We start from the raw sequence: 15818 nt of genomic DNA on the forward strand, positions 1-15818 counted from the left end.
CCTATGTCTAATCAAAAGAGAAAGACCAAGAGATTTGTGAGTTTAGAAGGAAACTGAGTTCTAAAATTAAACACTCGGATTTAGGAATCATCAGCTGGTAGTGATAGTAGAAGTTATGGATAAAATTTTCCAAAGAAAAAACATAGCAAAAGATGAAGATGTAATTCTAGGGAATAAATGAGACAGAGGATGGTCAGAGGGATAAAAGAGGACTGAATTACAAAAGCGAGAAGAAAAGAGAATTTTAAGGAGGAATGGTGTAGACAACAGTTTTGACTGCTACTGAGAGGCTAAGGAGAAACACAGTTAAGAGGTCATCAAATGTGGTACTTGGAAGGTGACCTTTGGCTCTCTGAGTGTATAACAGGCTATAACTGTGTAGGTCCTGGTGTTCTAAACTTGTCAATAATAAAAGCGTAAAAAAGGAACTCAGTTTATCTGAGAAAAATACTAAACCTATTTCCTAACAGGAAACAGTCTTAAATATATCAATGCTTATGTAGTTAATTATTGTATATTTCAGATTTAAGCATTATTTATCTGGCCCAATTTGTCATCAGGTTCATTAAAACAAAAACTTCATACCATAATAAAAAATCTTCATCCTCTGGTCATCGACTCTCTTTCCTCATCCAGATGAAGGCACTAGAGTCTCTCTAAAGCCTATTTAATCTTTATTATAGCTGTTCAGTATTAAGTTGAACACCACAAATAAAAACATTAGAAACAAACACTGTCACAATGCATATTACCTTTGTTGTAACTGTAAACAGATTTTGATACTAAATTTCTCCTACGTTTCTAAGGTTTAACGAATATAATCTTAAAAAAAATTAGAGACCAATTTTTATCCACCAGATATGCCAAGATAAAAAGAGTAAAATGATACAAATCTTCTGTAGGGCAATACAAAAATTATCAGAAGCCTCAAAAGTGGGCCCACTCTTTGGGCAACCAATTCAAATTCTAGAAATTTAACCTAAATCCATAATCATAGATACACCCAAAGATTACCTAAAAGGATGTTCCCCAAACAAAAACTAAAGACAGCTTAAATAACCATCAAAAGGAAATGGGCTAAATAAAGTTTGGTACATTAGTAAACAATATTATGCCGATGTTAAAAATTAAAATGTGTATCTATAGTACTTGATGGAAATACCATTAATATAAAAAGGCACATAGATACGTACAGAATTTAGGTTTGGGGAAATGTATTTCCTAACGTAAACTTGGGTAGAAAAGTTATGATTGATTATAATTTTCTTCTTCATACTTTTCTGTATTACCTGAAAAAGCCAAATAAAGGCTTATAGCAATTCCAAAAATACTACACTATGTATATGCTAAAGCAATTACTTAATAACATGTCATTAATAACATGTTACTTTAATAATTTAGAAACATACATCATGAACATATGAACTCAATGATTTGATTATTTATAACCTATAATTTTAACAGGAGGAAAGGACAGAACCAAGACCACAAAAAGACTTAATAAAGACTGCAGTCATTTAGTTGAGCCCAAAATGTAACGTCCTTTAGATCATCAAGACAAAAAACCTAACAGGATATTCATTTAGCATCTATAGCTAATAAAAGTGCTCCTTGAGTCACTTCAGAAATGTAGAAAAGTATAAATTCTAGCTATGTTTAATATGAAAGCAAACAATTAAAATCAGGTAATACAGGTTACATTTGTTGTGCCCTTGAATCTGCTATTATACAGTCATGCATCACATGATGTTTCAGTCAACAATGGAGTACATGTAAGATGGTGGTCCCATAAGATTATACCATGTTTTTACTGTACCTTTTCTATGTTTAGATACACAAATATTTACCATTGTTACAACAGCCTACAGTATTCAGTACAGTAACATGCTGTACAGGTTTGTAGCCTAGGAGCAATATGCTATACCTTACAGCATAGGTACGTAGTAGGCTATACCACCTAGATTTGTGTAAGTACACTCTATATAAAGTTTGTATGATAAAATCGCCTATCAATGCATTTCTCAGAAGATATCCTTGTTGTTAAGTGATGCATGACTGTACAAGTAAAACATAAGAAAAAGCCTTTCATAACACAATATTTTGTTTTAAAACTGTACAAATAGGAGGGTGAAGCAAGATGGCAGACTAGAGTACTCTACCAGTCATCCCCTCTTCCCCTGCAATGACTACGGCAATTTAACAACTATCTACACAAAAAAAGCAACTTCATAAGAACCAAAAATCAGGTGAGTACTCACAGTACCTGGTTTTAACTTTATATTGCTCAAAGAGGCACTGAAGAGGTAGAAAACACAGTCTTGAATCATCAATGATACCCTTCCCCCACCCCGACATTGGCCACACTGCATGAAGAGAGCATCTGTGTGTTTGGGAGAGGGAGAGCACAGCAATTGTGAGACTCTGCATTGAACTCAGTACTGCCCTGTTATAACAGAAGGCAAAACCAAACTGAACTCAGTGGATGCTCGCCCACAGTGGGTGTATTTAAACCATCTCTAGCCAGAGCAGAATTGCCCATCCTAGAAGTCAGAACTTGAATTACAGCAAGACTTGTCACCTCAGGCTGGAGTGTGCTGGGGCCCAAATAAACTTGAAAGGCAGTCTAGGCAACAAAGGCTGCAACTCCTAGGTGAGTCCTAGGGCTGAACTGGGCTCAGAGCCAGTAGACTATAAGCACACATGACCTACTGAGATACCAGCCAGGACAGCTAGGGGAGTGCTGACACCACCTCTCCTCTAATCCCAGGCTGCACAGCTTGTAGCTCCAAAAGAGACCCCTTCCTTCTGCTTAAGGAGAGGAAAGGAAAGACTGGGGAAGACTTTGTCTTGCATCTTAGATACCAGCTCAGCCACAGGAGGACAGGGCCCTGGTCAGAGTTGTGAAGCTCCCTTTCCAGGTCCTAGCTCTCAGATGACATTTCTAGATACACCCTGGGCCAGAAGGGAAACTGCTGCCACTATGGGAAAGACCTAGTCCTGGCAGCATTTATCACCTGCTAAGTGAAGAGCCCTTGGGCCTAGGTAGTATATTGTAGGACTTGAGTGAGACTCTGAGACTTGCTGACTTCAGGTGAGACTAAGCACATTCTTAGCTGTGGTGGCTATGCGGTGAGACTCCTTCTGCTTGAGAAAAGTAGAGGGAAAAGTAAAGGGGACTTTGTCTTGCACCACAGGTACCAGCTCTGCCACAGAAGGGTAGAACACCAAGTGGGTTTTGGGGGTCCACAATTCTAGGCCTTGGCTCTTGGATGGCATTTCCGGACCTTCCCTGGGCCAGAGGCAAGCCCACTATCCTGAAGCATGAGTCCCAGGCCAGACAGCATTCACCACAAGCTGATGGAAAAGCCCTTGGGCCTTAAGGGAACATGAGCAGTAGCCTGCCAGTACTCCCTGTGGGCCTGTGGTAGCAGTGGCCATGGGGTGAGGCTCCTCTATCTGGTCCTAGAGGAACTCACCATCCTAAAGGGAAGGACACAGGCCCAGCTGGCTTAGCCACCTCTGATTTTAGAGCCCCAGGGCCTTAAGTGAACATTGGCAGGAGCCAGGGAGTGGTTACAGCAAGCGTTGGGAGAGACCCAGTACTGTGCTGGCTTCATGTCTGACACAGCACAGTGCCAGTGGTGGTGGCCCATGAAGGTGGTTGCATCACTCCACCCCCAGCCCCAGGTGGCTCAGAACAGACAGAGGGACACCATTCGATCGGGAGAAAGTAAGAGAAGAGAACACCTTCAATGCCCAGACACAGACAAACATCCAACAGTATCAACAGTGTCCTGGAAAAGATGACCTTACCAAATGAACCAAATAAGACACCAGAGACCAATCCTGGAGAAACAGAGCTATGTGTCCTTTCAGACAGAGAAATCAAAATAGCTGCTTAGAGAAAACTCAGAGAAATTCATGATAACACAGGGAAGGAATTCAGAATTCTATCAGATAAATTTAAGAAACAAATAATTAAACAGAATCCAGCAGAAATTCTGGAGCTCAAAAATGCAACTAACATATTGTAGAACACATCAGAGTCCTTTAAGAGCAGAAATGATCAAGCAGAAGAAAGAATTAGTGAGCTTGAAGACAGGCTATTCATAAACAGTCAGAGGAAACAAAAGAAAAAAGAAAAAAAAAATGAAGCAAGCCTACAGGATCTAGAAAATAGCCTCAAAAGGACAAATCTAAGAGAATTTCCCAAACTTAGAAAAAGATATCAATTTCTAAGCACAAGAAGGTTATAAAACACTATGCAGATTTAACCCAAAGAAGATTACCTCAAGGTATAATCAAACGTCCAAAGGTCAAGGATTTAAAAAAAGGATCCTAAAAGCAAGAGAAAAGAAATATAACACGCAATGTAGCTCCAATACACCTAGCAGCTGACTTTTCAGTGGAAACCTTACAGGACAATAACATGACATATTTAAAGTGCTAAAGAAAAAAAAAAACTTTTACCCTAGAATAGTATATCTGGTGAAAATATCCTTCAAATATGAAAGAGAAATAAAAACTTTCCCAGACAAACAAAATCTGAGGAATTTCATTAACACCAGACCTGTCCTCCAAGAAATGCTAAAGAGAATGCTTCAATAAGGAAGAAAAGGACACTAATGAGCAATAAAAATTCATCTAAAAGTACAAAACTCATTGCTAATGGTAAGTACACAGTAAAACACAGAATATAATGCTTAACTGTGCTGTGTAAACTACTCAAATAGAAAGACTAAACAATGAACCAATCAAAAATAATAACCACAACAATTTTTCAAGACACCGATGGTACAATAAGATATAAATAGAAACAATAAAAAGTTTAAAACCAGGAGATGAAGTTAAACTAGAGTTTAACTTGATAGAGTGTAGAGTTTTTATTAGTTTTCCTTTGCTTGTTTATGCAAACAGTGTTGTTATTGGCTTAAAATAACAAGTTATAAGGTAGTATTTACAAGCATCATGGTAACTTCAAATCAAAAAACAAAACAAATACACACAAAAAAATTTTAAAAATTTATATCATATCACCAGAGAAAATCACCTTCACTAAAAAGACGACAGGAAGGAAGACCACAAAACAACCACAGAACAAATAACAAAATGGCAGGAGTAAGTCCTTACTTATCAATAATAACATTAAATATAAACAGACTAAACTCTCCAATCAAAAGACACAGAATGGCTGAAGAGATTAAAAAAATAGTAGTAAGATCCCATGATCAGTTGCCTAAAAGAAACACACTTCACCTATAATGATACACAAAGACTGAAAATAAAAGGATGGAAAAAGATAATCCATGCCAATGGAAACCACAAAGAGCAGGAGTCATTATACTGATATCAGACAAAATAGATTTCAAGACAAAAACTGTAAGAAGAGACAAATAAGGTCACTATATAATGATAAAGGGGTCAATATAGCGAGAAGATATAACAATTGTAAATATATATGCACCCAACACTGGACCATCCAGGTATATAAAGCAAATATTATTAGGGCCAAAGATAGAGATAAACTCCAACACAATAACAGCTGAAGATTTCAACAACCCACTTTCAGCAATGGACAAATCTTCTTGACAGGAAATCAGCAAAGAAACCTCAGACTTAATCTGCACTACAGACAAAATGGGCCTAATAGATATGTATAGAACATCTCATTCAATGGCTGCAGATACACATTCTTCTCCTGAGCACATAGATCATTGTCAAGGATAGACTTTAGGTTAAGTCTTAAAACATTAAAAAAAAAAAAAAAAACCTGAAATAATATCAAGCATCTTCTCTGACCACAATGGAATAAAACTAGAAATCAATAACAAGAGCAATTTTGGAAACTATACAAACACATGGAAATTAAACAATATGCTCCTGAATGACCAGTGGGGTCAATGAAGAAATTAAAAAAGAAATTTTAAAATTTCTTGGGAAAAAACCATACCCAAACCCATGGGATACACTGAAAGCAGTACTAAAAGGAAAGTTTATAGCAATAAGCACCTACATCAAAAAGTAGAAAAACTTCAAAGAAACAACCCAATGATACACCTAAAGAACTAGAAAAGCAAGAGCAAACCAAACCCAAAATTAGCAGAAGAAAAGAAATAATAAAGATCAGGGCAGAAATAAATGAAATTGAAATAAAGAGAACAATACAAAACATCTAGGAAACAAGTTGGTTTTCCGAAAAGTTAAACAAAACGGACAAACCCTTAGTCAGACTAGCTAGGAAAAAAAGAGAGAAGACCCAAAAAAAATCAGAGATGAAAAAGGAGACATTAAAATTGATACAGCAGAAATTCAAAAGGTCATTAGTAGCTACTATGAGCGACTATATGCCAATAAATTGGAAAATTTAGAAGAAATGGACAAATTCTTAGACACATACAACCAACCAAGGATTGAACCATGAAGAAATTCAAAACCTAAATGGACCAATAACAAACAAGGAGATTGAAGCTATAATCCAAAGGCTTCCAGAAAAAAAAAAAAAAAAAAAAAGCAAAAGCTAGGGACCCAATGGCTTCACTGCTGAATTCAACCAAACATTTAAAGAACTAATACCAATTACCAGGGAAATACAAATCAAAACCACAATGCAATTCCACCTTACTCCTGCAAGAATGGCCGTAATTTAAAAAAATAATAGATGTTGGCACGGATGTGGTGAAAAGGGAACACTTTTACACTGCTGGTGGGAATGTAAACTAGTACAACCACTATGGAAAACAGCTGGAGATTCCTTAAAGAACTAAAAGTATATCTACCATTTGATCGAGCAATCCCACTACTGGTGCACACACGTTTATAGCAGCACAATTTGCAATTGCAAAAATACAGAACCAGCCCAAATGCTCATGAATCAACAAGTGGATAAGAAAATGTGTTTTTTATATATATAGACACATATACATATACATACATATATGTATACATACACACACACTGTGGAATACTACTCAGCCATAAAAAGAATGAAATAATGGCATTCGAAGCAACCTAGATGGAGCTGGAGACCACTATTCTAAGTAACTCAAGAATGGAAAATCAAACATCATATATTTATAAGTGTAAGCTAAGCTATGAGGACGCAAAGGCATAAGAATGATACAATGGGCATTGGGGACTTGAGGGGAAGGGTAAAAGGAGGGCAATGGATAAAAGACTATACATTGGGTACAGTGCATGCTGCTCAGGTGATGGATGCAGAAATCACCACTAAAGAACTTACCCATGTAACCAAACCCCACTTGTTCCCCAATAACCTATTGAAATTAAAAAATAAAAAAAAAAACTAATACTAATCCTACTCAAACTATCCTGGAAAATAGAGGAGAAAGGAGTAATTCCAAACTCATTCTACAAAGCCAGTATTACCCTGGTATGAAAACCAGACAAAGGCACATCAAGAAAACAAAAGGCCAATATCATTGATGAATATCAATTGATGCAAAAATCCTCAACAAAATATTAGCAAACCAAATTCAACAATACATTAAAAAGATCATTCATCATGTCCACGTATGATTTACCCCAGGGATGCGAGGATGGTTCAACATACACAAATAAATCAGTGTGATACATTATATCAACACAATAAAGGACAAAAACCATATGATCATTTCAACTGATGCTGAATAGCATTTGATAAAACTCAACGTCCCTTCATAAAAAAAACCCTCAAAAAACTGGGTACAGAAGGAATATACCTCAACATAACAAAGCCATATATGCCATAGCCACAGCTAGTGTCATTCTGAATGGGGAAAAAGTCTTTAAGATCTGGAACATGACAAGGATACCCACTGTCATGACTATTATTCAACATAGTACTGGAAGTCCTAGCTAGAGCAATCAAAGAAGACAAAGAAATAATGGGCATCCAAATTGGAAGGGAAGAAGTCAACTTATCTTTGTTTGCAGATGATATAATCTTATATTTGGAAAAACCTAAAGACTCCATTGAAAAACTATTCAAGCTGATAAATTCAGTAAAGTTGCAAGACAAATCAAAATACAAAAATCAGCAGTATTTTTATATGCCAACAGTGAACAATCTGAAAAAGAAATCAAGAAAGTAATCCTATTTACAATAGCCACAAATAAAATTAAATACCCAGGAATTAACTAAAGAAGTGAAAGATCTCTACAATGAAAACTATAAAATATTGATGTAAGAAACTGAATTCAACACACAAAAATAGAAAGATGTCCCATGTTGATGGACTGGAAGAATCACTGTTGTTAAAATGTTCTTAATACCCAAAATAACGACAGATTTAATGCAAGCCCTATCAAAATACCAATGACATTCTTCACAGAAATAGAAAAAATAATTCTAACATTTATATGGATTCACAAAAGACCCAGAATAGCCAAAGCTATCCTAAGCAAAAAAGAACAAAACTGGAGGAATCACATTACCTGACTTCAAATTATACTATAGAGCTATAGTAACCAAAGCGACATGGTACTGGCATAAATACAGACACATAGACCAATGGAACAGAATACAGAATGCAGAAATAAATCTATACATCTACATTGAATTCGTTTTCAACAAAGGTTTCAAGAACCTACATTGGGGAAAGAAGAATTTCTTCAATAAATGGTGCTGGGAAAATTGGATATCCATAGGCAGAAACTAGATCCCTATCTCTCATCATATACAAAAATCAATTCAAAATGGATTCCAGACTTAAATCTAAGACCTTAAACTATGAAACTACTACAGGAAAGCACTGGGGAAACTCTACAGGACACTAGACTGGGCAAAGACTTCTTAAGCAATATTATCCCACAGGCACAGGCAACCACAGCAAAAATGACAAATGGGATCACATCAAGACAAAATGGTCCTGTACAGCAAAGGACACAATCAACAAAGTGGAGAGACAGCCCACAGAATGGGAGAAAATATCTGCAAACTACCCATCTGACAAGGGATTAATAACCAGAATATATAAAGAACTGATACAACTCTGTAGGAAGAAATCTGATTTTAAAAATGGGCAAAAGATCTGAATAGACATTTCTCAAAAAAATGCATACAAACAGCAAACAGGTACATGAAAAGGTGCTCAACATCATTGATCATCAGAGAAATGCAAATCAAAACTACAATTAGGTATTATTTCATTCCAGTTAAAATGGCTTTTATCCAAAAGGCAGTAACAAATGCTGGTGAGGATGTGGAGAAAAGGGACCCCTCGTATACTCTCAGTGGGAATGTAAATTGGTACAACCACTATGGAGAACAGTTTGGAGGTTCCTCAAAAAACTAAAAATAGACCTATCTTACCATTCAGCAATGTCACCCCTAAGTACATTCCCAAAAGAAAGAATATCAGTATACCAAAGAGATATCTGCACTTACACGTTTATTGTAGCACTATTCACAACAGCCAAGATTTGGAAGCAACCTCAGGGTCCATCAACAGATGAATGAATAAAGAAAATATGGTACATACACACAATGAAATACTATTTCGTCATAAAAAAAGAATGAGATTCTGTCATTTGCAACAACATGAATGGAACTGGAGGTCATTATGTTAAATTAGATAAGCCAGGCACAGAAAGACAAAAAGCACATGTTCTCACTTATCTGTGGAAGCTAAAACTTACAACAATTGAACTCACGGAGATAGAGAGAAGGATGGTTACCAGAAGCTGGGAAGGGCAGTGGAAGAGGACTATTGAAAAAAACTGGAAATCCATATGCTGAATAAAACTAGACTGCTATCTTTCACCATATACAAAACCCAGTACAGCCTCTGGTTGTACTAATTTACATTCCCACTAAGAGTGTATGAGAGGTCTCTTTTCTCCACATCCTCACCAGCATTTGTTACTATCTTTTGGATAAAAGCCTTTTTAACTGGAAATGGTGGGGAGGACGGAAGTAGGGATGGTTAATGGGTACAAAAACTAGTTTGAAAGAATAAAGAAGACCTAGTATTTGCCAGTATTACAGGGTGATATAGTAAAAAATAATTTAATTGTTCATTTAAAAATAACTAAATGACTAAGTTGGATTGTTTGAAACACAAAGGGTAAACACTTGAGGTAATGGATACCCTATTTACCCTGATGTGACTACTATGCGTTGCATGTTTGTATCAAAATACCTCATGTGGCCAGGTGCGGTGGCTCATGCCTGTAATCTCAGCACTTTGGGAGGCCAAGGCAGGAGGATCACTTGAGCTCAGGAGTTTGAGACCAGCCTGGGCAACATGGTGAAACCCTGTCTCTACAAAAAAAATACCAAAATTATCCAGTGTGGTGGCACATTGCCTGTAGTCCTGGCTACTTGGGAAGCTGAGGCAAGAGAATCACTTGAGACCAGCAGGCAGAGGTTGCAGTGAGCCAAGATCACATCATTGCACTACACCCTGGGTGATAGAAGTGAAACTCTGTCTAAAAAAAAAAAAAACAAAAGCTCATGTAACCCATAAATATATTCATCTACTATGTACCCAGAAAAATTAGAAATTAAAACCTTTTTTTAAACCAGGCTGGGCATGGTGGCTTATGCCTGTAATCCCAGTACTTTGGGAGGCCGAGACAGGCGGATCACTTGAGGTCAGGAGTTCGAAACTAGCCTGGCCAACATGGTGAAACCTTGTGTCTACTAAAAATACAAAAAAAAAAAAAAAAGCCAGGTGTAGTAGTGAGCACCTGTAATCCCAGCTACTTGGGAGGCTGACGCAGGAGAATTGCTTGAACCCAGGAGGCGGAGGTTGCAGAGAGCTGAGATCACAGCAACAGAGTGAGACCTGTCTCAAAAACAAAACAAAAAAACCCATATAAATAATAAGAATAGTAACTAACATTTGTTGGATGCTTACCATGGGCTAAATATTATATACAAAGCACTGTCAAATCATGTCTCATTCAGTCCTCACAATAACCGTCTGCAGCAGATGCTACTATGAGCTACATTTTACGCATGCGGAAACCAAAGAACAGAGAAGTTAACCTACAGTCAGTAAGAAATCAACCAGTGATTTGAAGCTGGGCAGGCTGACCTTCCAGAATACACACACTTTATAACAAGTTTCACCCTGGATTAAGCACGTGAACTGAACTTCAGCCACACTAGTCTCAGCAAGATGTAAACTTTTGGCAGTGGACTCAAAATGCTGTATGCATAATGACTGAACAATAAAACAGAACAATCCAGTGAATCCTCAGCTCACAAATCACCATGCCCTGTACCAGCAAAAAATGGAAAAACGTGTATTAACATATACTATCTTTGACTGATCTAGATTTTATTTCAAGTATCACCCTTATTATAAAACATACTCACAAACATTTCCAGTAGTGCATCTGTTATTATTTGAACTATGTCTTGTGCATGGGTGCTAGCTAGTGGGACGCTCTCTATTTTGCCTTCTGTGTGTCTGGCAAGCAGTAGGGCTGGAAGACTTGCAGCATATTTGGTTGACCTATGGAGAAAGGTAGTATTAAAATTCACGATCAAAATCCAGCATGTCAAAAACATGAAAATCTAGGCTAGGAGGTCACAGTGCGAGGCAGCAAATGGGAAGTCCTACTGCTAAGGAAAAAAATGAGGTCAATTTCCAGAAAAACTTATCGTCTATGACAACCTACATTAAAAGAAAGCAACAGGTAATAATCTATAATAAACTAGATTTTTAAAAAGCAACAAGGCAGTAATCTAGCCAGATTTTTTTCTATACAACTTACTCAACAAGAAAATAAATCATATTTGGAACACAGTGAATGGTTCTCGACCTTTCTGGGCTTGCTCACCACACTGCTGAGTAAGAAAATGGGCATTTATGAGAAACCTACTATCTGCCAGGCACTATACTAGGTATTTCAATTATGTTTTTATTTAACTTTCAGAACGAAAGTGGCCATTATGACCTCATTTTGCAGATGAAGAAATACGACTTAGAGAGTGATAAATGGCAGACACAGACTTCAAATGAGGTGTCCCTGACACAGAGTCTGTTCCTAACATAGTCTGTACTCTCTCCACTGAAACAAGAGCCCAAATCCACCCTCCCACAATCCCTTTCACTAACTAAACCTAAAAGAAAATTATCTAAATAGAAGAAAGCTTTGTGTAAAATTACCAGTGAAGTAGTCATGTATAACTTAATTCATGCCAGAACAAAGTATAGACATTATAACAACATAAGCATTAGTTGAGAGGCCAGTTTTCAGATCACTTAAAGGAACCTCTTAGTTGACCAGTTGGTCATAAACAAAACACCCTCTGAAAACTACTGGTCTAGCTCTTTGGACCACAGCTAGATGCACAATGACAGCAGAGTAGAAGATCGTGAGTGATTACCCATTGTCAGATGGACAGTCCTCATATTTCCTTAATATATACTTTATGAGAATCAGTGATTTCACATATAGAACAAAAGCCTGATCACCAAGAGCATATGTCACCAGTGTTCAAGATGAAAGATTTAAGCTTAGAAATTACAATTAGGAATTTATAGTCAGAAGCTAAGAAAGACAAACTACTTGGGCTTAGTAAGTACACCTATACCTGAAAATGGGCCATAGAGAATGTGATATGTATTAATAATAATCTCCAAATTTGCAGTTCAGTCCTTCATTCTATAGCAACTAAAATATTTTGGTAGTCTATAGAAGTCCCATCTTCTACAGATAAGGTAATTTAAGAGGCTAAAAAAGCACTCATTTTTATACACACACACACCCACTCACCCACCCAGGGGGTAAATAAAACCTCAGATGCTCAAAAGGTAAAATTTATCCCAAATATGATAACTCTAAAGAACCACCTTGTAGGTAATAGAACCCAAAGAGGAAAATTTTTGTAGGAGGATGGCGAAGTACGAATCCAAGACTGACCCATGGGGGCTTTGGTCTAAAGTAAAAGAATAGCTAAAGAATCTAAGGTACTTCCCAGGTACTTTATTTCCTAGAAGGAAATAAAATTTCTTTAGATTGCTACCTTATTTTCCTCCATCAGCTGTGTAAATATAAGCAATTACTAGATAACATTATTTTGCATAATTTCTTCCTCCCTAAAATTAAAAGAGCAATAAACTTACAGTAGCAAAACATCTTCTTCAGAATAAATTCCAGTGATAACATATCCTTTTAGGTAGTTTCCTGCTTCACTAAAATCTTCTTTTGCTATAAATACATAGAGAAGACAAAAATCTGAAATCTTTATAATGATGTATGCTATTCAACTGATTAAGAGATTTATAGATGGTAGTATTTCATTATTAATTAATTACAAATATAAACATTTAAGTGCAGATGCCTTATATAATTTAGTGGTTCCAAAATAAATCTGTATTCTCTTTATGACATGGGATTACTAAAGAAATGTCAATTGATACAATGCAACATAGCTTCCAAAACAAATGTACTCTAAATGTAATTCATAAAATTTATAGCACTCTAATCATAGTTACTGAATAAATACTTTTTGCCTTTTAATTTACTCCTATGGCAGAGCAAATGGAGACAGCTGTCTTATGTGTAGCCTGAAAAGAGAATTAGGTATGTGAAATGATATGCACATTATAACCATAAAATCTAAAAGTATCTATATGCATAAAAAAATAGCAGACTGAAAATTCTAGCCCTCTAACAGTGTCTGTGTTAGGGTTGTGCAAGTATAAGGGATTCTGTGTCTTTTAAAAAACAATTCCTACATTTTCCCTAATGTGTTTTTATTAGTTTTGAACTTTGATTAATTTGTATTGTCTTTTCTCATTTGTTAGGATATACATATTCAAAATACAAACTATTTATGTAAATTTCTGAATACATTTTCATAAATAATAGCATACTGTGGATCTTGTTAATAATGACTATCCTATAACCAAGAAGCAAGACTGAATTAAATCATTGTAGACTAATGAGAAAAGCACAGAGGTGGACTTATAGGTCAAATTCTTGCCAAGTGAAGGCCAAATGATAGTTCAATTCATACATGAAGGATTCACAGCAGTCAAATAGAAAAACACTCATGGGAGAATGAGTCACATAGCACCTACTAGGCTAGGCATGCTGAACCCAAAGATCTGTATCTCAGCAGTCAGCACTACATTCATGACGTAAGCATTCAACATTGTCAACACTGGGTAACCACAAGATTATTTTCTTTAACAAGGGTACATACTTTCTCTAAGATTGAGCAATACTGTCTGTAGGAAAGCAAACCTACTAGAGTAGCTCAGTAGGCAGCATGGGGAGTTCATTTACAATCACAGATTTAATGAGAAAACTGGCCAGGTGTGGTAGCTCACACCTGTAATCCCAGCACTTTGGGAGGCGAGGTGGGTGGATCACTTGAGGACAGGAGTTTGAGATTAGCCTGGCCAACATGGTAAAACCCCATCTCTACTAAAATACAAAAATTAGCTGGGCATGGTGGCATGTGCCTGTAGTCCCAGCTACTCAGGAGGCTGAGGCATGAGAATCGTTTGAATTTGGGAGAAGGAGATTGCAGTGAGCTGAGATCGTGCCAGCCTGGGCCACAGAGTGAGACTCTGTCTCAAAAAAAATAAAAAGATAGAGGGAGAGAAAGAAAACTTAATAAAATATTTTTTTAGCCCATGCTACATCAAAGTAGAAAAGACTCATAAGATTATAAACTAGAAAGGACTGTGTGTCTGTACTTTCATTTCTAAGAGAAAACAGAGTGAAATTCCAGTCAATAGATAAACTATATCTAAAGCAATGACATAACAGAATCTGTTTCAGCTTCTTTTCATTTTGGGTAAGTAGCAATAGAAAAGTACACCATTATTTCCATATAATTTCCTCATACAAAAGACTCTCTACTTATGAATATGTCTCTTGAAAAGTCTCTTCATCAATCCATGTGTTTGTAAATCCTAAGTGACTCACAGGATGGGAAAATATATGACTGTAGATCTCAGATGCATATCCATTTCCACTAAACTAGAATACATATTTTCCTCTGAACACTCAAAACCAGGCATATTCTCCTCTTTGGTAAAAACTGTATATATGCCAAAATATATGGCAACCTCAAATACAAGAAAGTACTCAATTATCTAAATAAAAATATGCATAAAAAGCTTTTCAGCTACTATAAATATATTTTAATTGCATAAAATAAACATTTATTTAGCAGTATTTTTTTTCTACTATCACATCTTATTGAATAATTATTTTTATAGACACACATATATACATACATTTGTTTTTTTAGCTCTGTCAGCAGGGAGAGTTGAGAAGCAAGAAAACCCCTGTAACTAAAAGCACTCCTAACCCCTGTATTATACAAACTAGAAAACCTAAAAGGGATGGATAAACTCCTGGACACATACCAAGACTGAACCAGGAAGAAATTGATTCCCTAAACAGACCAATAACAAGTTCTGAAATTGAATCAGTAATAAATAGCCTACCAACCAAAAAAAGCCCAGGACCTGATGGATTCACAGCCAAATTCTACCAGACATACAAAGAAGACCTGATACCATTCCTATGGAAACTATTCCCAAAAATTAAGGAGGAGGGACTCCTCCCCAGCTCATTCCATGAAGCCAGCATCATCCTGATACCATAACCTGGCAGAGACACAACAAAAGAAGAAAACTTCAGGCCAGTATTCCTGATCAACATTGAAAATCCTCAACAAAGTACATGCAAACTAAATCCAGTAGCACATCAAAAAGCTAATCTACCACAATCAAGTAGGCTTCATCCCTGGGATGCAAGGTTAGTTCAACATATGCAAATCAATAAATGTGATTTATCAATAAACAGAACTAAAGACAAAAAACACATGATTATCTCAGTAG

General features: G+C 36.5%; 1 protein-coding gene across 1 annotated transcript in view; it reads right to left on the reverse strand.

Moving 5' to 3' along the window:
• Positions 1-15818, reverse strand: part of TXNDC16 (thioredoxin domain containing 16) — a 122387-nt gene that overhangs the window by 11749 nt on the left and 94820 nt on the right. The window contains exons 17-18 of the mRNA XM_003267695.3: positions 13080-13164; positions 11324-11462 (exon numbers count right to left, since the gene is read on the reverse strand). Coding sequence (XP_003267743.2) covers positions 11324-11462; positions 13080-13164 — 224 coding nt within the window. The remainder of the gene's footprint in view (positions 1-11323; positions 11463-13079; positions 13165-15818) is intronic.

This window comes from Nomascus leucogenys, chromosome 1a (genome assembly GCF_006542625.1).
Source record: "Nomascus leucogenys isolate Asia chromosome 1a, Asia_NLE_v1, whole genome shotgun sequence".
In the NCBI taxonomy this organism is placed as follows: domain Eukaryota; kingdom Metazoa; phylum Chordata; class Mammalia; order Primates; family Hylobatidae; genus Nomascus; species Nomascus leucogenys.